The sequence below is a fragment of the Montipora capricornis genome, chromosome 2, assembly GCF_036669925.1.
Source record: "Montipora capricornis isolate CH-2021 chromosome 2, ASM3666992v2, whole genome shotgun sequence".
Lineage (NCBI taxonomy): Eukaryota > Metazoa > Cnidaria > Anthozoa > Scleractinia > Acroporidae > Montipora > Montipora capricornis.
The window spans coordinates 6,961,744-6,986,743 of NC_090884.1; the positions used below are offsets into that span (position 1 = coordinate 6,961,744).

General features: G+C 40.1%; 3 protein-coding genes and 1 pseudogene across 3 annotated transcripts; 3 read left to right on the forward strand and 1 right to left on the reverse strand.

Moving 5' to 3' along the window:
- Window positions 1-5,425: 5,425 nt before the first annotated feature.
- On the reverse strand, window positions 5,426-9,133 carry LOC138038657 (solute carrier family 35 member G1-like). The gene has a single exon (XM_068884651.1). It carries the CDS (start codon window positions 8,781-8,783, stop codon window positions 7,608-7,610), a length of 1,176 nt encoding a protein of 391 aa, XP_068740752.1. The 5' UTR covers window positions 8,784-9,133; the 3' UTR covers window positions 5,426-7,607.
- A 3,635-nt stretch (window positions 9,134-12,768) lies between these two features.
- LOC138037733 (melanocyte-stimulating hormone receptor-like) lies at window positions 12,769-17,412 on the forward strand. The gene has a single exon (XM_068883641.1). The coding sequence runs from the start codon at window positions 15,502-15,504 to the stop codon at window positions 16,330-16,332; it is 831 nt and encodes a 276-aa protein (XP_068739742.1). The 5' UTR covers window positions 12,769-15,501; the 3' UTR covers window positions 16,333-17,412.
- LOC138032972 (melanocyte-stimulating hormone receptor-like) lies at window positions 12,979-13,848 on the forward strand. Its single transcript, XM_068880702.1, has one exon. The coding sequence runs from the start codon at window positions 12,979-12,981 to the stop codon at window positions 13,846-13,848; it is 870 nt and encodes a 289-aa protein (XP_068736803.1).
- Window positions 16,781-19,449, forward strand: LOC138032984 (trace amine-associated receptor 1-like; annotated as a pseudogene).
- The last annotated feature ends 5,551 nt before the right edge of the window (window positions 19,450-25,000 follow it).

A 25,000-nucleotide genomic window follows, 5' to 3' on the forward strand; every position in this document is an offset into this window, starting at 1 on the left:
GGAACAAAGGCGAATAGTCTGCCACACTAAGCCCAAAATTGCAGGGCCTCCAGAAGATACCTCTCCCACAATCCCTCGCTCAACTATGAGGCGCCAATTTCATTCATTTTGTCACTTTTTTCGAGATTTGTTGTTTTCTTTTCCATAATGTGCTGTTGACGGTATATAACCATTTTTACTAGAATTGGTTGTTTAATAAAACCATTTTTGAAACATATGGTTATTTGTAAAAACCATGCCAGGTAACTTGGTTATTTTAACAGCATTTGGTTTTGATAAAACCATTGTTAAGTAATTTGGTAACTTGGTTATTTAATGTAGAACCATTTCCCGGGAAATGGTTATTTAATAAAACCATTTTTACTTGAATTTTTGGTAGTTGGGTTATTTAACATAAAGCCATTTTCACAAAAAATCTTGCTTTAATAATATCGCTCTGATTCTAATCAGTAAACCAAAGGTTGCCTTTATTGGGCATTTTCAAATCACCCTTGGGTGTTCTTTGAAGAATCTTGCTTTCGCTGGTTATTTGATAAAATCAACGAATATTGTCTTGATAGAGTGGTTTTCAATTGAGTGTCGAAAGTAATTAGTGAATTACTTTGGTATAGAGCGGTTTTCCATTGTGTGTCGAAAGTAATTAGAGAATTACTTTGGTTTTGCATTACTTCACTCAGTGATTGGTTCAAAGTTCTCGCGCCACTTTTTCAACCAATCAGAAGTGAAACCAAAACCAATCGTGGCTTGCATGTGCATATTTTCCCGCGCTTTGTGTCGGCTATGTGTAATAACTTCGAGTTTTGATTGGTTTACTGGATTGTCTCCGTCCTTTTTGATTGGCCAAAGTAATCACTTTGGTTTTGGTTTTACGACACTCATTTGAAAACTGCTCTATGGTTGGTTATTTGATAAAAAGCAAAAACGGTTCACTATCTTACAGCGGTATTACACTTAACAAAGGCGTGGAGTTTTGGTGGGAACTTATCGTGGACTCGACGAAGCAAGAGATGGTGGACGATCCAGCGAGACGTCTTACTGAAGCCGTGTCCAGAACCAATGGGTACGCCTTGAACATCCCGGTTGGTTTGTTTTTGGCAATTGCCCAATTTCTACAGCAATACTTGAGCCGATTCTGATAAATTCTGATTGCTACGTGGCATTTGTAGTGATTATATATTCTAATGCACATGTTACAGGTTGAAATTAAATTCAGGTCCATTTAAATCAAACTAGGTGAATTTAATTAACCTAGGTTATTTATCAACTGTTTGAAAAGGGATTTTCTCTATGGGGTGTGGTTGAAAAAAAGGGGCACGGTTTTGTTTTGTTTTGTTTTGCTTTTTTTTTTTTTTTTTTTTGGGGGTGGGGGGGGGGTTGAAAACAAAACAAAAAAACAAAAAATCGCCTTTCACTCCTCCCACTTTCCTCTCTTTCTGTCTGTCCCTATCCCTCTTAACCTTCCATCCCCGGACCAGTCGTCATACCTACCACTACTTTATGTATCCTTGACCCATTCAATTCCAATGTTTACATGAGAGAAAGAAATCGCTTTGAGCTGCAATTACCGAGTAGTCTTAAACCGGGCACCTCTGATATCCCTTAGTATCGAGTCCTTCGCCGTAACTAACCGCTAAACCACACAGGACTTGGACAAGCAGTCGTCATTTTAATAGCAAGTACTTTTCTCCAGGTGCAAGAGGGCCCAGACTCTTCTCGATCATAGTAAATTAGGCAAAAGTTTACATGTGCGCAACGCGTGGCCCTGTACGGTTCGTAAAATGGCATTCTCGTCACTAGAGACTCGGGCCGACCCAAGGCTCTGGGAAACTCTATGTAGGAGAACATGCGCCGTAGGGTTCTTACAGCCAAAAACTGGCTATTGGAACCTTACGGCGCCTGCTCACTCCTCGTGCTAACATGAATGCACCAATTAGAGACGCTTTTGATTGTTCTTCACGAAAACCAATGAGAAGACACTTTGTTTCAGGGTTCCCCAGAGCTCTTCTCTCCCTCGGTTAAGAGAAGAACTCTGGGGTCGAGATTGGTAAAATGACTAACACAAGTTGTGTTGATTCAGAGATATTTTACCAAAATTGGGTGAAGTTAAAGCTTCCAAAAAGACAAAAGCAAGCAAAATAATCCTTTTTATTGACGACAACTTTTACAACGATGCAGAGACGTGGTTGGAAACACGTAATGAAGACAGCAAAGACAGAACAAATCTGACAAGTCAAGACGTAGCAATTATCAAAAGAAAAGGATGGAAACTGGAGGGTGGCCAAATATTATCCAAGAACGGAAATGAAATTGTTCAAAAATGTCAACTACACCAATTTCTTTTCCAAACCCATTCGAATATTGCGAAGAGACAAGATGGACAAGTATATCAAGCGAAACTACGAATCAGTAGTATCCCAAGAAGTAATACACCTCTTTGCGTCACTCTTCTCGATACTCGAAGAACAAAAGTCGACCACCAGCAGGGAAAAACAGCCTGTGCTAGCCCCTATTCAAGCAAGAGAATTCCTAACACATTTTCAAATGGACCTAATAGACCTTAGAAACTTACCATGTACTGGTCATGTCATCGCAAACACACATGGATTCTCCATGATTGTTTATTTCACAAAATTTTCAGAAGAAGAAGAAGAAGAACCTAAACGTTCTTGTTATTCACTTATCAAGTCAACAAAGGAGATAAGGACACCTCAACAGGAAAAAGCAAGAAACACACAAACAAAATACAAGAACAAAATGACAACGAGCAAACCCAATACTATTTCATTCCAAGTCAACAACTTTGTCAAAATAAAAAGTAATTAAGTGGACAAAAGTCCATTAAAGCCGCGGCTACACGAGCGATTTTTGTCTCGGGCCGGTGATGCGATTTGTTTCAGATTTTCTCACGTCGCCTGCGCGCCAGGGTGGCTACACTTGTGACAAATTTTGGCGACAAAGAAGGCCGCGCGAATCGCATACTTCGAGAGACCTGGGCACTATAAACAGACATTCCTACTTTAATTTCATTGGCTAAATACTCTTTAGTCGTGTCGCAGGCGCGGGAAAAAAGTTGTAGGTTATCGCGAAAGTTTCAACTCTGGCGACATTTTTCTTGCGATTTTTTCACCTGTCGCGTCACCAGTTCAAGGGTGGCTACACGTGAGATTTTCATCTCGCGCTGGCGACCCAAACATACTTCTTGATAAGGTAATCTAAAAAGAACCAGATTTATGAAAGTTGTAACCAAATTTGGAATTATTAACACTTGGATTGCATGCGCACCAAACAGACTATAAATTACTGAAGACATGAATGTGTTATTAGACACAACTAGAACAATAACTTCACTGCCGCATGCAAAAAGGCACTTGGCCAGTGACACATGTACAAGGGGTGCAAAAACAAGGAAATCACTTCTCAGTGTTCAACTACATGCAAGCTATGACTGTTTAATAATAAAGGTTACAAACTTTGTGGACTACCAGAAAAAAACTTTGAATTTGATTTTTCAAGTCCTTATAACCACAAAGGGGTTTTATGCTGAATTACCTTTGTAATCTACCTTCTAAAGTCAGTTGTCTTTTTCCTTCCAAAAACCAGAAAAATAAAAATAAAACAAAGTCACACGAAGGTAATTCGTATTAAACAAGGTTTTGTTTTTCTGCTGCTCTAAGATAAAAAAACTGAGCAGAATTAGTTATCATGCACAGTATGCGTAACCCCAATATGCAACGGCTAAAGGAGGAATTTCAGTGGAAAAATGCAGTATGAATCGGAGGTAAAGAGACGCGATCTGAAACAGGAGATATTCAGTACGGCTGGCATTCAAGAATATTGGTGCTCACTTTTCTGGACAGCCTATCCCATGATGCGCTGCATTTCAACCGGAAGCGCAAAACTCTTGATGCTCGTATAGAGAGCCTCGGTTACCTATGGCAACCTGACGACTTCAGTGTTTACCCGCTTTGGCGGTGAAACAAGTGACTCTGTTTAGGCAGAGAATAGCTGCTGGGTTATTCACTGATCTCTAGTGATTAGGTCTAAGCGCCGACTCGAATGGTTAGCTTTCATAAATTGTTCTAATGACACCATATTTAACCTAAGTAAAACTTTATACACACAAAACTGAGTCTCTCACCTTATTCTAGTCACGTTCAAGTGACGGCAAGTTAGTGGCAATTTTAAATCGCTTCTTCGAATATCAACTGCTGTCGCCTGGTCACTCAGCACTGAAGGAAGCAATGGAGCATCTCTTTATTTATGCAGCCCATTTTTCTTAAATCGGCATACTTTTGTTATTTTAAAAAAGTCAGGAAAATTTTTGTTAACCAATCAAATGTCATCGGCCGATCACCATCTGCAAATTTTACGGCAGTGCCTACTGTATTTGCGGATCGAGCGCATCTCGAGATACTCGGATTTTCCATGCCTGGTGCTTATTAATACAAGGATATTTTTGCGCGGTTTAAAACTATGGTATCCAAAAAGAAAATTGGGGGTAACCACGCATTTTTCAGAGATAATTACAGTGCAACGAGTCTTACCGTGGCCACCCAACAAACTTTCACATTTGACAATTACGTATAAATACGTCAACTCTACAACCCATGCAACGGTGTTCAACTTACAACTGAGCGAACTTTGCAAGGAGGTGTGACTGTCGATCAAATTCACACATCCTGATTGGAGGACAAGGTAAGACAGGGTAAGGCGCGTCGCACTGTAAACTTCAATTTGGAAAAGAACGCCACACATTGCTTCGTATTTTAAAGCTTTTTACAAAAATTGTTGATTAATTATCTTCGAAAAACGCGTGGTTACCTCCAAGTTTCTTTTTGGATTTCAATAACACTTGTTAAGATCTGCTTTTACCGCATATTCAGTAAACCGCGCAAAAATACCTTTAAATTAGCAGGCACCGTCCTTAACCGACTTTTGCATTTAGAGGTAGCTGGTAGCACGACGTAAACAAAAATTCAGTTTGCCAGTGCAGATCAAAAGGAGATGGCGTCGAATGACAACTCCTTGCAAGAAACGTGTTAATAGTTCATCTAAATTCAGAAGCACAGAGAGCCGCTATCGATCACATCTCTCTCCAAACGTTTTTCTCACGTTCTGTTTAATGAAACATTTCGAACGACGTGACAGAGGCAAGGCACAAAATGGGACGTACCATAGTCAAAAGATACCCTTCTTTCAGGCAACCTTGAACTGAGACATGGATTTTGTAAGAGATTGAGATGGAAGGAAATGCAAATCTTTCTCTTTATCCCTCCCTCCCCTCCCTCCACTTAAAGCTTCAAACTAAATAGAATGCTCCAATTTGCCCCTAAAAATTTGCACAACGTCTGGCCGGAGTGTCCAAACGAGGTCACTTTTAGTTGTTATTCAGACTCAACTGAAACAAAACACATAGCACGAATGAGGTAAAACAACAATTTTTGATATGTAGCACGTTTGTTTTTTCGTCTCCCGTGACGGTGCAAATTAAGGTGGCTCAAATCAGTTTCAACAATTTGGAGGGAATGTCTCATTACAAGGATTAACTTTACAACATTCTTTCACGTAACAGCAATGTCTTGAAACACAAATACTTGCTTAAAGGGGCCATGTCACGCAAAATGATGTAATTTCGTGACACCCAAAATGCCCAAAAAAGTAGAATAAAACATTGCAAGAACCACTTAAAACTGTTGAACAACATAAAAGAAATACAGTAAAAGGATTTAGAGAAGCACGGATGGACACAAATAGACAAGATTGAAACAGATTGCTTTTGGGTAATCTTGAAAAAAGTCGGCCCAACGTTTTTCAAACGGTTTCGGCAAATCGTTTTCGCTCAGAATCCTCTTGTTTGTGATGTAACGAGAAATTTATCAGAAAAGAAATTCCACATTTATGATTACCATTTTCGAGTTTTAAACTTGTGATATATATGGGTTATTGACCACGCGTGAGGTCAAGATGGCTGGAGATCGGCCAAGTTCTTTTTTTGCGTGTTTATGAACCGAGACGAAGTCGAGGTCCATAAACACGCAAAAAAGAACGAGGCCAATATCCAGCCATCTTGACTGAACAAGCCCCTTCTTGCCCGCTCGGGTAGCCAATCACAGAGCGGGAATTGATTAATCTTGCCTGCCCATGGAGCTGGTCACATAACAAAGTTACTAATAGGGGCCCATTATTTAAATGTCTAAGTTACATTATTAATCATTTTGTTGCCAATATTTTCAGGATCAAAGTGAATGGCTTGAAGTAGATAAATGCTCATCTCCTCTGCCATTGTCTTCTCAACGCTTTTTTTCGACAAAGAACAACCATTGTACTTTGTGTACTAGAATTGGCCAAAATGAAACTCTTAATTGGAAGGCAGTTTTGAAAAGCACTGCCTAGGCTCTGTTTAAATGTTGTGAAATGGGTGAAAAGATTCATCTAAATATATAACTCAAATAGATATTTGAGTTAGGGGTACTTTAAATAACTGGCCCTAAATCTTCAGGCACATCCCCTATTACAGCTTCCAATATGGTTCAACAAAAAATATTAAAAAATTAAATATTATTGTTAAACTCTTTGTTTTTGATAAATCATTACCCTACTCTTAGTCAGGGTGCCTCTCATTATAGACATGCAACAAAAACAAGAGACACTAATCCTAAGCACCAAAAATCCTTGATTTTCACACAAATTGGCACAGCAGCCACCTTTGTGTCCATGAACAAACAAATTACAGCCATCTTGGTGTCCTAGACTAACACCTGAGAATTGATACTCCAAGAATTAAGCTCTACTAATGCCATTCAATATGCAGGGGCCACCTCATAAGCCTCATCCCCTTTGGCCACCGTACACCTACAAAAAAAAATCGATTTTTTTCCCCAATTTTCCTAATCTTGCATTATATACTTGTGTAATTCCAATATTTAGTTGAATTATCAATTACTCTAAAGATTTACGTACTCACATATCTGCAGTTAACGTCCAAATGTTCCAGTTCGTTTTGATTAAAAACATAATTCCTTGTTGAGTGAGTGAAAACAAAGAGACCTAACTAGGGATGCTTTAAAAGGCTTGGCTCACACTAACCAGTGTTAGTATAAATACACAGGTGATTATACAAAATCGCGCACTCTCTTTGGCTCGCTATCTCGGATTATCAGCCGATAATCACCTCGACGGACAAAATGGCTGCCAGTAGTCATTTTGCCACTGTAAGCGAATTAGATGATTTCGCGTTGAAATGTTTTTTTTTTTCCTCTTTTTTGAAATAATCACCTGTGTATTTATGCTAAAACAATTATTTGCCTCAGGCTCAGTGATTATCGGTGAATATTCACCAACAATCACTTCGCCTTCGGCGAATAATTGTAAAGTGAAAAGCATGAAAACAGTCATAGAGATTTTGATACCTCTTAACCCATTCACTCCTCAGGTATCCCATGATGCCCCAGGTGATGAGTAAAATCATTTGGCGTCAGGCATAGTAAAATCTGTTAGTCTCACTCCCAGGAGTCAGTGGGTTAACCAATGGTTAGCACTAAGTGCACTGCAAGCAAATTATGGTATATGTGGTCTCCTTTCCCTAATTCCTTTATCCATTCTTTGTGTCAGGAAATGGAGACCTTATTCTTTTGTTCTAAAAACGTCTTGATAAAAATAGTAACATTACAAAGCAAAACTAGAACAGCTCCACCAATACTGAGTCCATTTGCAGCAACACCAAGAACAGCCAATTGTAGGAGAAAAGAGAATGCAATGCCTATTGTACGTACCAAAGAGACCACAGATGCTTTTTCCAGACTCAGGGCCTTTGTTCCTAATAACTGCCCAGCATAGGTAATTGCTGCGGAAACAATAATATAATAAGCATCATAAGTTCCACAATCAGGATATTTTATTCCACCAGAGATAAGCACAGGCAAAAATGTTACGGTAGTTGCAACCATTGTTGAATAGAATACCACCACTCTACTTGATACCTCTTGCGACAGTTTGCGGGTTATCACAATGCTACATGCAAAACAAAAAGATCCTGCTACTGCAAGAAGTGTAGGCAACCAGACTTGTTTGGAGGAAGAGCTTTTACCAAGGGACCCAAATAAGAAGGATGGTCTTCCAATTAGCACCACACCTCCCAAATTCATCAATGTCGCAAAAAAATCAAACTTGCTCACTTTTTCCTTGAGGAAAATCCTTCCAAGAAAAGCAACGTATACCGGAGACGTGTAAAATATCACTCTAGCGTCAGCCAGAGCCATGTGTTTAATGGTATAAACACTTAAATTCAGTGCAACAGCCCCAACTCCACGAAGAATTAAAAATCTAATTCTCCTCCAAGGGTGAACGAGTTTATCCCGGAAAAAAATCGTGGGTGGAATCGAAAACACAAACTGCAAAATTAAACGCATCAAGCTGACCTCCAGGCTGGGAATACTGTCAGCGAGTTTAGTCATTAAACCAGTGATGGAAATTAAGAGAGAAGACAGAATGGCCAAACAAATTCCTGTGATAGCAAACCGTTTCCTCCTTGTTCGGTCAACAATCGAGGCTGTCGATGGGTCTCCATGTTCATCATCTGGTCTGTAATTATTATCCGTAACTGTATTGAAGCAACTTGCGTTATTGAGAGATTCTGGTGTCTCCTGGTTGGAGATAGTACCATTTTCTCTGATGATAATTTCTTGAAGTTCAAGCCTCGCGTAGGTTTCAGCCAGGCGTTGTTCGCGGCTGTCAGCTTTTCGACGAAGTCTCGATATGACCGAAGGAACAATTTTAGCGGCCATTATGCACTATATTTAGATACTTTTTCTCTCACCGCCTTGACTACCCGGCGCTTTTTTGGGCACATGACTTGCATGACTACAGAGATCGTTGCAAGCTGATCTACATCTACATTCATAAGCTGATGATCATATGGACACCGCTAAACGTACTTGACCTTGATTCCCCCTCCCGGACACAAGCCGTCACGACAGCTCCACAGATATATCACTACAAATTTTCCCTGAAAAACGACTGGGAGTGAGATTAAATTGGACGATGACGAAGAAGGACTCTGACTTTCCCAAGCAGCGTGCTAGCCAACGTTCTTCCCAGGGTCTCTCTGTTCTCTGCCTCCATTGAAAACCCTGGCGAGCATGCAATCGGCTAGCAGCGTGCTGACTTGCGCGCGGTTGCTGATCACGCAATCTTCCGTGACGTAACGTGACAATTCTAGGATAGTCTGGCTCGTATCACGCACTCTTCTCCAAAAGGAGAAGAGTGCGTGACACGAGCAACCTTGGACCGTCTAAGGATCATGCTATGCTCTTTGGCCACAGTGGCCATTTCAGCTTGATAAGAAATAAGACAGAAACGGTGGTATCATACCACTCTTACTCCATTTTACCATATTTGGTCAGGATAACGTACAAAATATGAGACGGTAATACATTGTAGTGATCCGGTTTGACCGGTTTAGAACAGAGCAAATACGGAAAAAAATGACATAAAATGTTTTCAACACGATACAAAGCCTGAGAATTTAGCTTGTCATCGCTTCTCACTCGTCATTTCGTTTATCCAATCAAATAAAGAACATTTGGCTGGCTTTTTGTGCTGTTTATATTCTTCGCAAGCGCCCGGAAGAACAGATGATGCTTTTTTTTAACACTCTTCCCGAATGAAATTGAAGCAAAATAACACCTTTGCAGGGCGAGGAAAAATACGAGCAATGAGGAAAACGTCCTCGAGTAACATATGTTAAGGACGGTACCTACTATTGTTATTGCGCATGCGATCTACGCATCTCAAGATACTCGCATTTCATATGGATGGGGCTTATTAATACAGGGATATTTTTGCGCGATTCAAAGCCATGCGGAGAAAGCAGGACTTAGCAAGTGCTCTTGGTATCCAAAAAGAAAATTGGCAGTAACAACGCATTTTTCGGAGATAATTAAGTCGCGCACCTGTGGCTCAGTTGGTTGAGCACCGGGCTGCCATGCGGGAGGTCGTGAGTTCCACTCCGGTCGGACCAACACTTAAGGTCTTAAAATAACTGAGGAGAAAGTGCTGCCTTTGTAATTACATCCACGAATGGTTAGACTTTCAAGTCTTCTCGGATAAGGATGTTAAAGAATCCACCCTGTATTCGAGAAGAGTTGGGGATGAAGTTCCCGGTGTTGTGGTTGTCCTTCGTGATTGTATGGGTGGTTGGGTATAGCAGGTCCACATCAACTGAATAGCTGCCAAAACTTTAACCTGCTCAAACAAATAAGTAACAAATAAGTAACAATTTAGAAAAGAACGCCATACATTGCTTTGTACTTTAAAGCGTTTTATTAATCTTCAAAAAATGCGTGGTTAACCCCCGATGATTTGCCCTTTGGTTTTCAATAACACTCGTTAAGATCTGCTTTCCCCGCATATTCAGTAAACCGCGCAAAAATACTTTTGAATTAGTAGGCACCGTCCTTAAACCATCGAATAAGATGTATGTATCCTACATTTACTGAAACTTAACAAGACGTTCCCATAGTTACAACATTCATCTTCAGAAGTAACCGTAAAGTAGTTTAAGGTAGTGGAAGACTGGAAACTAAATTAATTTGTAGCCACCTCTTACAGATTTTACTGTCTTTGCCAGATGACTTTACTCGTCAATGGGTTAAAACCAGCCACGCTCAGTGTAAAAATTATGTGCCCTTTAAATTTACCCAACGTGCCCTGAAAAATGTGCGTATGGAAGGTGACCGTGCTAAAACATAAATAGGAAAAGGGCTTTTTTTTTAAACCAAAAATCGGAAGAAAATAGGACATCCTTTGAAGGCCCCGAATCAATGTCAGGAGTCTGTAGAGACTCTAAAAGCTTCGAAGGTGCTCTTCTCCAAGAACATGGCTTTTAACAGCGATACTTTGGTTTATTTAAATCATCTGACCAAATATGTCGGCGTGCAAGGCAAGTCTGGTGAAAACTGAAGCAATTCATAGCCTTCAGGAAATTTACTTTTTTTTTTTCAGTTTACTCACTGCTCGGAAAGTAAACATTATAGGGATTTGTATGTGAATCCCGATAAAAAACACTCAAGAAGATATTCAAGAGTTACAGGCAAAAATTCTCAATAAAAAAGCCGTACTTTTTTGCCTGATTTAACGCGATTCTTCAGCGACTTCCCAGCTTCCCGGGTTGTCACTCGTGCGCTTAAGTGCATGGCATGGACGGTGATTCCCTTGTTTTGGCACCGCGCATCTTGCGACTTCGGAGATGAAGGTGTTTCACGCCGGCCATCTGAAGGGAAGCAGCTAAGGCAGCTTTTGTTATCCAAGAGCTTTTAAGTGCAATCATGAAAACTTTTCTCAGTTAAAAAGGTGTTGTTTTTTTTAACTCGCATTTTGAAGCCGAAATTGTTCCTTTGCCATCCATTTATCGTCGTGTTGCGAAGAAACGAGCACGGTAACCCCCAATTTTTTGTTTTTTTTTTTTACTCGTAAAAGGTACACGGAAAACATATTTTAAGGAGAAAAAAAGTTGGATAGTAGAAGTTGTAGTGTCCATAATGTTCGCTTAGGTAAAATATATGCTATTTACAAGGTAATTTTTTGCATTTTAATTTCACAAAAAATTACCTTGTAAATAGCACAGAAGTTGTAGTATTTACATATAAATCACGCGAAGCTGCATTTGGAGTCCGACACTGCAAGGTGATGAATGTAGCGGTCCAATTTGCTTACGTTTCTTTGCAAGATTGAGCAATTTAAAATCGCTTTACTTAAAGATTATAGCCCGGACAACTGAACAAGTAGGTTCAAGTTTCAGAAATATTCAGTAGCTTTTGCTACACAACAACAAAGTTTCCGGTTAATCCAGTTTCGAACTCTTCTCACTTAATTTGGTAAAAAACACTTTAAACAAATGGCATACAGCGCGAAAATAAGGCCGGTGACCCCATCTTTAGGGGTGGCGAATGGTACCTCGAAAAACGCGAGTCTCTGAAAATTTTGGCAAGACCTCGAAATTTCGAAAACGGTTTTGGTAGGTCTTGAAGTCTCGTTTTTGCATGGTTTGTTTTCACTTTTTTTGAATCTTGAAACTTTTTACCCAGGAATCTCAGGCTCGGATTTTTAACTAGGATCTCGGCGTCTCGGCGAGTCTCGGATTTTACCATTCGCCACCCCTATCTTTTTATTGCATTTTTAAAATGTCCTGTGTATGAAGATCAATTATGCCAAGTTTGAAAAAAATCTGGATAGTACGTCATTTTCAAGGAAATTACCTTAATGTGAATTTGTCTACAAGAAGAGCCAAAATTGTCTATCAAATGCAAAAACAATTTTCCATATGCAGGGCCGTAGCCAGTATGAGGCAAACCGAGGCACTTGCCTCGGTCATTTTTTCGTGATTCGTTAAAATAAAGCGTAATTCCAGTGTTGTCCTCAAAATGTACTCGTCATAAACACCTAAAATACCTATGAAGAATATTGAACGATGGATATTGCCTCAGTCATAACTTTTTTCTGGCTACGGCCAAGATATGTAGAATCGTAATGCAATACATCATGGTGGGAATTTAATTTCAGGCTACTCAGCTGAACCATCACAACTCTGACGGTGGAAAATTAAAAACACTAAAAATACACTAAAAATGAGTGACGTGCTTGAATAATGTCCCCAAAACACACGAAAATGTTAATTTCCTTTTAATTACCTTAAAAGCCATTTAAAAGGCAAATATGTTTTGTGGACTGACATTTATTCAGGTGTGGGTAACTGAATGCAATGCCCTCCAATTGGGTGTAAACACGTTTTCACGAAAGAGGCCTCGATCAGCATCATCAGGATCAGGCCATCGATCTTTCATCGTTTGACTTTTCCATCAAAGATTCACTGACGTTTTGGCAAGGTGGTTCTCAAAATTCAGAATGTTAGGACAATACTGAAGGCTTCAATCAAGCATTATGAACAAGTCACTGGTGAATACGAGTTGCTTTTTTCTTACAATGAGCGTGGGCCAAACGGAAGCAACATTTATGGCAAATGTTGTTACGTGTATCCTAAACTCGCTTCTTTCTCCGATGACGTGTGCTGGGAATTTTATCATTGTATACGTGATTTGGAAATCACGAGACCTTCATTCGCCATCTTTTTTTCTTCTGGGTTGTCTCGCAGGTGCAGATTTCCTTGTGGGAGTGATCTGTCATCCATCTTTGGTTGCTAGCAAAATAGCCGAACTTCAAGGAGATCCAAGCCTTGTGTGTTCATTGAGAATTTTTCAGTCCTTGAGTGCGTGGATAACAGGCGGCGTATCTTTGCTCCTTTTAGCGCTTGTGTCCATCGACCGCCTTCTTGCTCTCACACTTCATTTAAGATACAATTCCGTTGTCTCGGTTTCTCGCATGCGTTTCGCAGTTTTGTTAATATGGGTTGCCACTGCAACTACTGTATCATTGAGGTTTGCAGTTACCAGCTGGCTAATTATCCCGTTACTATCACTGCTCATCACTTTTCTTGTCATTGCGTTCTGCACCTACAAAATATTCCACATCGTTGGAAAACATCGACGACAAATACGAGAGCAAAACATGGTCATGAACGTGGATGCGAATGAGTCGAACGAGCTCAAATGCAGAAAATCAGCGGTGACTGTTCTTTATGTCTATGGTTTGCTCCTAACGTTTTATATTCCATTGTTTGCAACGGTTCTTGCGGACAACATGACTGGGTCTACTCCATCCGTGAAGATTGCTTACGACTTTTCCACAACAGCTGTTTTCATCAACTCGCTTTGGAATCCAGTCGTGTACTGCTGGCGAATACGAGAGATACGCCAATCTGTGAAAAGTGTGCTAGGAAGACCACAGCAACATTAACAAACGGTCGAGCAAAGATCTTCTCAATGTGTAGTGCGAGACAGATTTCACGAAAAGTAGAAACGCTTTCCAAAATGCATGCTGTTTTCTTCCAAAATCTTGTTGGTGATGGTAATTTCTGCACTTCGAATCTCACTGAAAGTCAGAACTAGCTGCAGAGACAATGGGTCTACTTCTGATCTCCAATTGGAACTGTAATCAAAAGAAATGCGTTTCACAACGAGAAAGTTGCATTCAATATTTGCTTTCTATTAATTTAAGAATGTTATAGAAATATGTACCTTAAGCTTGTTGATCTGATATCATATTTGCGCCTTTTCACTCGTCAAAAGAATAATTTCCGTACCATGTTTGTGACCGCATGAATAGCATATGAGCCTGCTTTTCCACACGCACAGCAGGACAGCTCTTATTTCACCGCGAAAACGGCCTTGTTGCAAGTAAGTTAAAAAGTGTAACTTCCTATAGTTAAACGACAAAAAAGTGCTATTAAGGCACAACCTATAACTGTAATAGCGGACTTTGCTTCATCACGAGGTAAGAAATATTGTAACCCAGGCCATTTGTGCGAGAAAAGGAAAAAAAAAGGTTTTGGTCACCCTAGGACGGTACGTACGTCCACCCCTCCTTATTTGCCAAGGTGACCAGTATCACGTGAGCATACCACGTGCTCAAGTTTAGAGCTCATCGAGGTCAGCTGTTTTCTTGAGGTTGACGGCTGACTAGGTACTGGGCTTCGATTGGATCGCAGGCTCAAGTCAGGATAACTTACTGTAAGAATAAACTAGACGCTCCATGAGCGTACACTTGTCAAGATCTACAATTCCCGCATAATCATAAACCGGGGAAAAAAAAACCTGTGAATTAGTAGGCACAGTCCTGAATGTGAATTTGTCGACAAGAAGAGCCAAACTTTTCGAGGAGCTAACGTCTAAATGAAAATTTGCTTAGCGGTATAAATTTAATAGTCTTGACATTTACTGACAGTCACACGTACTTTACTAATTAAACTGCAAAAAAAAAAAAAATTCTTCGAAAACGTACAAGCCTTATACATTTTCGTCTACAACTGAAAATGAACCTCACTTTTAAATTTCAAAAAGTAAACGGCTGAATACGACCACCTCTTACAATACTGTCAGGGCCGTAGCCAGTATGAGGCAAACAGTCATTTTTTCGTCATTGTTGAAAATAAAACGTGATTCTAGTGTACTCACCATAAACTCCTAAAATACCTACGAAGAGAATTTAACCACGGACGTTGCCTAAGTCATAACGTTTTTCTGGCTACGGCCCTGACTGTTATTTGGGGTTATATATATATGTATCAGTACACCTGCATGCAGGCTCAATATTCATCCAAGTTTAGTCAGATAATTCAAAACCTGATTAAGGAATCGAAAGGGGAACTGCAAGATCAACGTTTTAGATTATTCGATGAAAATTAAAAGAAAGGTAAGGGTAATTGAATGCAATCCCTCCAATTGAGCGCAAACACGTTTTCATGAAAGAGGCCTCAATCCGCTCATGCCGGGTTCATCAACTTGATCTTTCATCTTTTGTCTTTTCCATCAAAGATTCACTGACGTTTTGGCAAGGCGGTTATCAAAATTCAGAATATTATGACAACACTGAAGGCTTCAATCAAGCATTATGAACAAGTTACCGGTGAATACAAGTTGCTTTTTTCTTACAATGAACGTGGGCCAAACGGAAGCAACATTTATGGCAAATGTTGTTACGTGTATCCTGAACTTGCTGCTTTCTCCGATAACGTGTGCAGGGAATTTTATCATTGTATACGTGATTTGGAAGTCACGAGACCTTCATTCGCCATCTTTTTTCCTGCTGAGTTGTCTCGCAGCTGCAGATTTCCTTGTGGGAGTGATCTGTCAGCCATCTTTGGCTGCTAGAAGAATAGCCGAACTTCAAGGAGATCCAAGCCTCATCTGTCCATTGAGCATGCTTCAGTCCATGAGTGCGTGGATAACAGGCGGCGTGTCTTTGTTCATTTTAGCGCTTGTGTCCATCGACCGCCTTCTTGCTCTCACACTTCATTTAAGATACAATTCCATTGTCACGGTTTCTCGCATGTGTTTCGCAGTTTTGCTAATATGGGTTGCCGCTGCAACTACTTACTCATTGAGGTTTGCAGTTACTAACTGGAAAATAATCCCGTTACTATGGCTGCTCATTACTTTTCTTGTCATTGCGTTCTGCACCTACAAAATATTCCATATCGTTGGAAAACATCGACGACAAATACGAGAGCAAAACATGGCCATGAACGTGGGTGCGAATGCGTTGAACGAGCTCAAATGTAGAAAATCTGCGGTGACTGTTGTTTATGTCTATGGTTTGCTCCTAACGTTTTATATTCCATTGTTTGCAGCAATCCCTGCGGACAACATGATTGGGTATACTCGATCCGTGAAGATTGCTTACAATTTTTCCCTAACAGCTGTTTTCATCAACTCGCTTTGAAATCCAGTCGTGTACTGCTGGCGAATACGAGAGATACGCCAAGCTGTGAAACGTGTGCTAAGAAGACCACAGCAACATTAACAAACGGTCAAGGAACGATCTTCTGAATGTGTGTTGCGAGACAGATTTAACGAAAAGTAGAAACGCTTTCCAAAATTCATGTTGTTTTCTCCCAAAATCTTATTGGTGATGGTAGTTTCTGCACTTCGAATCTTACTGAATATCGGAACTGGTTGCAGAGACAAGGTCTACTTCTGATCTCCAGTTGGAACTGTATTCAAAATAATTGCGTTTCACGAGGAGAAACGGTTGCATCAATATTTGCTTTATAGTAATTTATGAATGTTATAGAAATATGTACCTTGTTGACCTTATATCATATTTGCGTTCACTCGTCAAAAGAACAATTTCCGTACCATGTTTGTGACCGCATGAATAGCATATGAGCATGCTTTTCCGCACGCGCAAGCACGACAGCTCTTATTTCACTGCGAAAACGGCCTTGTTGCAAGTAAGTTAAAAAGTGTAACTTCCTACAGTTTAACGAGAAAAAAGTGCTATCAAGGCACAACCTATAACTGTAATAGCGGACTTCGCTTCGTCGCGAGGTAAGAAATATTGTAACCTAGGTCATCTGTGCGAGAAAAGAAAAAAGCAAAAGGTTTTGGTCACCCTACGACAGTACGTACCTCCACCCCTCTTTATTTGTCAGTGTGACCCGTATCACGTCAGCATACCACGTGCTCAAGTTTAGAGCTCATCGAGGTCATCTGTTTTCTTTAGGTTGACGGCTGACTAGGTACTGGGCTTCGATTGGATCGCAGGCTCAAGTCAGGATAACTTACTGTAAGAATAAACTAGCCGCTCAATGAGCGTGCACTTGTTAAGATCTACAATTCCCGCATAATCATAAACCAAGGGGAAAAAAAAGCCTTTGAATTAGTAGGCACAGTTCTTAATGTGAATTTGTCGACAAGAAGTGCCAAACGTTTCGAGGAGCTAACAGGAAATATCAATAACTAAATGAAAATTTGCATAGCGGTATAAATTTAATAGTCTTAACATTTACTGACAATTACACGTACTTAACTAATTAAACTGTCAAAAAAAAAAAATCTTCGAAAACGTACAAGCCTTATACATTTTCTTCTACAACTGAAAATGAACCTCACTTTCAAATTTCAAATAGTAAACGGCTGAATACGACCATCTCTTACAATACTGTCACGGCCGTAGCCAGTATGAGGCAGACAGTCATTTTTTCGTCATTGTTGAAAATAAAACGTGATTCTAGTGTACTCATCATAAACTCCTAAAATACCTACGAAGAGAATTTAACCACGGACGTTGCCTAAGTCATAACTTTTTTCTGGCTACGGCCCTGACTGTTATTTGGGATTGTACATATGTATCACTAATCAGTACACCTGCATGCAGGCTCAATATTCATGCAAGTTTAGTGAGATTATTCAAAACCTGATTAAGGAATCGGAAGGGGAACTGCAAGATCAACGTTTTAGATTATTCGATGAAAATTAAAAGACAGGTGTGGGTAATTGAATGCAATCCCTCGAATTGGGTGCAAACACGTTTTCATGAAAGAGGCCTCAATCAGCTCATGCCGGGTTCATCAACTTGATCTTTCATCTTTTGACTTTTCCATCAAAGATTCACTGACGTTTTGGCAAAGCGGTTCTCAAAATTCAGAATATTATGACAATACTGAAGGCTTCAATCAAGCATTATGAAACAGGTCACTGGTGAATACGAATTGTTATTTTTGTTAGAATGAACGTGGGCCAAACGGAAGCAACATTTATGGCAAATGTTGTTACGTGTATCCTGAACTTGCTGTTTTCTCCGATAACGTTTGCTGGGAATTTTATCATTGTATACGTGATTTGGAAGTCACGAGACCTTCATTCGCCATCTTTTTTTCTGCTGGGTTGTCTCGCAGCTGCAGATATCCTTATGGGAGTGATCTGTCAGCCATCTTTGGTTGCTAGTAGAATAGCCGTGGATAACAGGCAGCGTGTCTTTGTTTATTTTAGCGCTTGTGTCCATCGACCGCCTTCTTGCTCTCACACTTCATTTAAGATACAATTCCATTGTCACGGTTTCTCGCATGTGTTTCGCAGTTTTGCTAATATGGGTTGCCGCTGCAACTACTTTCTCATTGAGGTATGCAGTCAGTCCAGTTACTAACTTGAAAGTAATCCCGTTACTATTACTGCTCATTACTTTTCTTGTCATTGCGTTCTGCACCTACAAAATATTCCACATCGTTGGAAAACATTGACGACAAATACGAGAGCAAAACATGGTCATGAACTTGGGTGCGAATGCGTCGAACGAGCTTAAATGCAGAAAATCAGCGGTGACTGTTCTTTATGTCTATGGTTTGCTCCTAACGTTTTATATTCCATTGTTTACAACGGTTCTTGCGGACAACATTATTGGCTATACTCGATCCGTGAAGATTGCTTACGACTTTTCCACAACAGCTGTTTTCATCAACTCGCTTTGGAATCCAGTCGTGTACTGCTGGCGAATACGAGAGATACGCCAAGCTGTGAAAAGTGTGCTAAGAAGACCACAGCAACATTACCAAACGGTCGAGCAAAGATCTTCTCACTGTGTAGTGCGAGACAGATTTCACGAAAAGTAGAAACGCTTTCCAAAATGCATGCTGTTTTTTTTCCCAAAATCTTGTTGGTGATGGTAATTTCTGCACTTCGAATCTCACTAAAAGTCAGAACTAGCTGCAGAGACAATAGGTCTACTTCTGATCTCCAATTGGAACTGTATTTAAAAGAATTGCGTTTCACAAGGAGAAAGTTGCATTCAATATTTGCTTTATATTAATTTAAGACTGTTATAGAAATATGTACCTTGTTGATCTGATATCATATTTGCGCCTTTTCACTCGTGAAAAGAACAATTTCCGTACCACGTTTGTGACCGCATGAATAGCATATGAGCCTGCTTTTCCACACGCGCAAGCACGACAGCTCTTATTTCACCGCGAAAACGGCCTTGTTGCAAGTAAGTTAAAAAGTGTAACTTCCTACAGTCTATCGAGAAAAAGTGCTATCAAGGCACAACCTATAACTGTAATAGCGGACTTCGCTTCGTCGTGAGGTAAGAAATATTGTAGCCCCAGGCCATCTGTGCGAGAAAAGAAAAAAAGCAAAAGGTTTTGGTCACCCTACGACAGTACGTACGTCCACCCCTCCTTATTAGAGACTTTTAGATTCACGTTTGCGGCTAACCTCAAACTGCTGGAAGTCACATGACTAGCTCTTGCCGTCACGTTCGAGGGTACGGTTTTGACGTTTTCAACGGCGGAAGGTAGGTTTTCACGTAAGTAAGTTACCTCAGCTCTTTATGGCATGGAAGTTACATTATCCCACGTATGAACGGGGCAGATATAAAAAGCAATTTTTTATCTTTCATTCCATGTGAATTAAACAATCAAAAGAGCCGTGGTTTTATTTATTTCGTTGACTGAAACATCAACGCTGAGAATCGAGGAAATTCAATATGGCGGCTTCCGCAGCTTTGCACTTGTTTACTTAAATCTAAATGCACGAACTATCACAACTTCTAACGTCAAACCGCAAATCTCAAACCTCAGTTTGCGGTTAGCCGTAAACGTGCATCTAAAGGTCTCTATTTGCCAGTGTGACCTGTATCACCTGAGTATACCACGTGCTCAAGTTTAGAGCTCATGGAGGTCATGTGTTTTCTTTAGGTTGACGGCTGACTAGGTACTTACTGGGCTTCGATTGGATCGCAGGCTCAAGTCAGGATAACTTACTGTAAGAATAAACTAGCCGCTCCATGAGCATACACTTGTTAAGATCTACAATTCCCGCATAATCATAAACCACGGGGAAAAAAAAACCTTTGAATTAGTAGGCACAGTTCTTAATGTGAATTTGTCGACAAGAAGGGCCAAACTTTTCGAGCAGCTAACAGGAAATATTAATAGTCCGGTAGCAGAGACCAGAAAATCGGGGTTTCGTTCAACCCACGAGTGAGAAAGGGTTTGACAGTGGATTTTATTAGACCAATACCTGCTGAGTAAGGCTCGCTACGTCGTAAAGTCGAAAGGTGGTATACGACCCGAGATAAAGGAGGGTTTAGCTTCGATACTGTTTCGTCAGCGTGAAAACGAGGCTGAAAAGGGCATGACATTTGTTTGCTCCTTTTCTTACACCCTTATCAACATTTGCGGTCTAAATACCCAGGCGGTACCAAATATTTGCTTCATGGGTTTAAGCCTTTTAACGGTCTAAAATGTTCACTCCACCGTTTACAGGTATTTTGCTCTTTGTTTAATTAATGATCAAAGATCAATGCTTGGTCGATTGAATGACTTAACATGAAAACTAGGCTGATGCTCTAAGTTGCTTTTTGTTAGAGATGATAGTTCTAACGTAACTGTCACTGCTATGAATCCTTGAGGAACTAACATAAATTCTTTTCAAAAAGCGGTTTACATGTAGTAGCATAATGCAGTCTTGACTAACATGTCCGCTATATAAACCAAATGTTTTTACAACCGACAGTTACAAACGGTTTAAATTATGCAACACTACTACTAAAGAGAAACTGCGTTAGAACGTTGATCAATTTTTACCCAATTGGAAACAAACCAATGCATCTTAAATTTCAATCATTTGACTTGATTTACGTTAATTGTTGATTTCAGTTTACAATGTCCCCAATGAGTGCTCCAGCGCTAGGGCGACTAGACACTTAAATAAAATTCCTTTCCATTCCTTTTTTCAAAGCGGTACGTGAGCGTTTTTTAGAGTAATTAACTATTTATGTGGTTAATGAGGTGCCTATTGTAGCTATAGCTAGTCATTGTCACTATCTTCAGAGTCACTGTCAAAATAGAGTGATGTGCGATGAGGGTTGTGGCGGGCTTTCTTTATCTGCCACGCACAAACAGGACTTTGTACATGGATTGCCAGTACCAGAGTAGGAACAATTTGCACGACACATAGATCTTCTGCACTGAAATGTCATTAATTCAAGAAGTCTTCTTGGTGCTGGGTCCCTGGTCATCAGGACAGGTTTCAATTATACCTCTTATGTACCAACCGTTACCTTCTGGTGGTTGGGCATAGCTGTCAAAGCATTCTTCCACACGTATGCCTGATAATTGGTTCGCTTGATGAGTTGGGTTAAGGCGTCTAAAGTAGGCGGTAGTATTTCGCTTCGCTGTTGTTTTTTTTTTTTGGTAGTTATATGTAGTATAACTGAGTATTTTTGCTCCTTGTGTACAGTTTGACTCGTCCCAGCGATGCTACACATAAAAAAACGTCTAATAGACTACACATATTTTAATGAAATTATTATAGTTATTGTCAAAAGTTTCAGTTCCTCTCTTGTTTACATCATTTCTGTCATCAGTTTATCTCCATGGGGTCCTAAAGCGAGCACAATTTATAAAGTACTTTAAAACGTATTTTTACTTTGATCCGGCTGTGGACGTGATCTTCGATGTAGGATAAAGGTCGCAAACATAAGCTTCCACTTTGGCTTCTGTTCTCTCATACAACTGTTCCCTTTGACCCACAAGCCGCAAGGCATTTTGGTGGGCAGCACTGCGCTTGAGTACAACCCAGTCTGTCTTTTTTCCAATCCCGGCCAATGAACTGGTCGAGTCACAGCCAAAAGTGCGCTCTCCCAGTTCTTGAGACACTAAGCGCACCGGAACAAATCGTAACTGGTCCCTTCCGCCTCTTTGGAACCATAATTCTTCACACGAAAGGCTGTGAAAGTGCGACGTACATATGACAAGTACATCCGTATCTGGTGATTGGATGAGGCTATCCTTGCTGCATTCTCGTGCGCACTTTTCGTGAAGTAACAATCGAGTATTAGCTTCTTCGTGGTTTGATTGAAGACCAGGAATATTAGAGACTTTTAGATCCACGTTTTACGGCTAGCATCAAACTGCTGGAAGTCACGTGACTAGCGCTTGCCGTCACGTTCGAAGCTAAGTTTTGACGTTTTCAACGGCGGAAGAAAGGTTTTCACGTAAGTCATTTACCTCAGCTCTTCATGGCGTGGAAGTTACGTTATCCAACGTATGAACGGGGCAAATATAGAAAGCAACTTTGTATCTTTCATTTCATGTGAACTAAAGAATCAAAACAGCAGTGGTTTTATTTTTTTCATTGACTGAAACATCACCACTGAGCATCGAGGAAATTCAATATGGCGGTCTCTGCTGCGTTGTACTTGTATACTTGGAACTAAATGCGCGAACTATCACAACTTCTAACGCCAAACCGCAAACACGTGGATCTAAACAGGTAACTAATATCTGAACACGTGTCGCTGCTGATGCTCACAGCTTTTCCTCCATCTCTAACTGACCCTCCTCTCATGATAATCTTCTTATTAGCTTCTCTTGCCCTATCTGGCAGAGCGAGTTAAATACGAATTCGCAAAGATTTGTCTTGTTTTTGTAGTTGCTTATATGCGTATCCCACTGCCTTGGAATTGGGGTGGGGTTACTACAAATCTTTACTTCAAGGGCTGTGGATGCCCCCCGTCTTGAAGTAATCAGTAGTCTGATCTGCCAGTAAAGACAACCGGGAATTACTTTTTTTCCTTTTGGTCCACACTCATGTCCCTCACATCAAACGCTCTTCGCGGAAATACCCTTACATTCTTTGATCTCCTTTTTTATGTAGTTTGCAACTCGAAAAATATCCTCAGCTGTCTGCTCACTGTTTTTTTGGTCTTCTCTTTTGCTTTCAAGAGCTGCCGGGTGTATTGTTCGCCCATGCATTCAGAACATCTTGTATCTTAACAGTAATCGAGTACACAATCTCAGGCTTGCTTCGATTTGATGGCTGAAAGAACACTATTTCATTCCCAAAGTGCTTTTCTAAACGACTTTTGCTAACGACGTGCTGTTTGGTGTAGCTTACTGAGCCTGTACCTCTTTTGTCTAAACTTTCTTGAAACCTTAGTAACAACGATGCCATATCGTATGCCTTTGCTTTTTTAATCCCGGTGGCTAAGTCGTCAGCCAATTTTTGAAAGGCGGGCTCGTACCGCAAATCTGTCATTTTGGCTTGATTTCCCTTCTTAGCAAGATACAAAGAGAAACACGATTTTTGTGATATTTTGCATCAGCTGCTACAAGGTCGTCATTGACATGTAAGTAAAGATATTTAAAGGTAAAAATAATAAACAATTGTTTTCTTAAGTCTTTTTTGTCCCCAACGGAGAAAATACCTTAACTTAATAATCAATACAAAGTGTATACTTACGGGCAAAACAGAGACCAAGAAAGCACGTATCCTCCTATGGCGGCAGCCATGTTCTATTTTAAAGCCTCGATCTCGAAAATAATGGAAACGAAGACAAAGTCCAGTCTTTATCGCTGGGTTTTTGTTTTAACTATTGATTTCATGATCTTCCTACTTCCTTTATAACTTTTCGTTATTCATACTCATTCTTTTATTCATTTACTCATTTATTTATGCATCACTCACTCATTCTAATTCATTCCTTCATTAAGTTATGTCTTCATTGAATCAGTTGTTCACTCTCTTTTAACAGGGAGTTTAAGAAACGGCAAGTAGGTTTACGGTCCTCTGCATCACGACGACGTGAAATCACCAAATTCGAGGTTTTGACGACGACGTAAGCTTGCAACAGAGAATCCTTTATTCTCTATTTTCACTCTTAAACCGCTCGTACCAATTTATTTTTTGGATACCTCGCCCATATTATAGGACGTGAACGAGACAATAATCGTGAAAGACTTATGATAGAGCCACCTTATATTTTGAGGTGACGTTTTCGTCGACCGTAGCCGTCGTAGATCTTAAAGTCCCTATATATAGTGGACATGTTGGTCAAGACTGCATTATGTTACTACATGTAAACCGGTTTTTGAAAAGAATTTATGTTAGTTCCTCAAGGATTCATAGCTAGCAGTGACAGTCCGAAAACTTTAGAAGTATCATCTCTAACAAAAAGCAACTTAAAGCATCAGCCTAGTTTTCATGTTAAGTCATTCAATCGACCAAGCATTGATCTTTGATCATTAATTAAACACAGAGCAAAATACCTGTAAAAGGTGGTGTGATCATTTTAGACAGCCAAATGTTTAAAGGCTTGGAATGACAGAGGTTGAGAATCACATTGTATTCTTGTTTGTAAAAAGACAAGGATTTTTCATATGTTTAAGGGTTTCTTAAGGATTTTTCTTGTCACGTGAATAGTCACGTGACGTCGGTTTATGGTACAATTAAACCCATGAAGCAAATATTTGGTACTGCCTGGGTATTTAGACCGCAAATGTTGATACGGGTGTAAGAAAAGGAGCAAACAAATGTCATGCCCTTTTCAGCCTCGTTTTCACGCTGACGAAACAGTGACGAAGCAAAGCCCTCCTTTATCTCGGGTCGTATACCACCTTTCGACTTTACGACGTAGCGAGACTTACTCAGCAGGTATTGGTCTAATAAAATCCACTCCTTTTCTAGTTGCGTCTTGAATAACGGTTTCGCAACAAAGCACTTTAACCTAGGTAGAGGAGTCAGACAAGGTTGCCCTCTTTCTGGTATCCTGTTCGTAATTGGCACAGAGATTTTAAGCAATGCTATAAAACGCTCTAATGAGATCA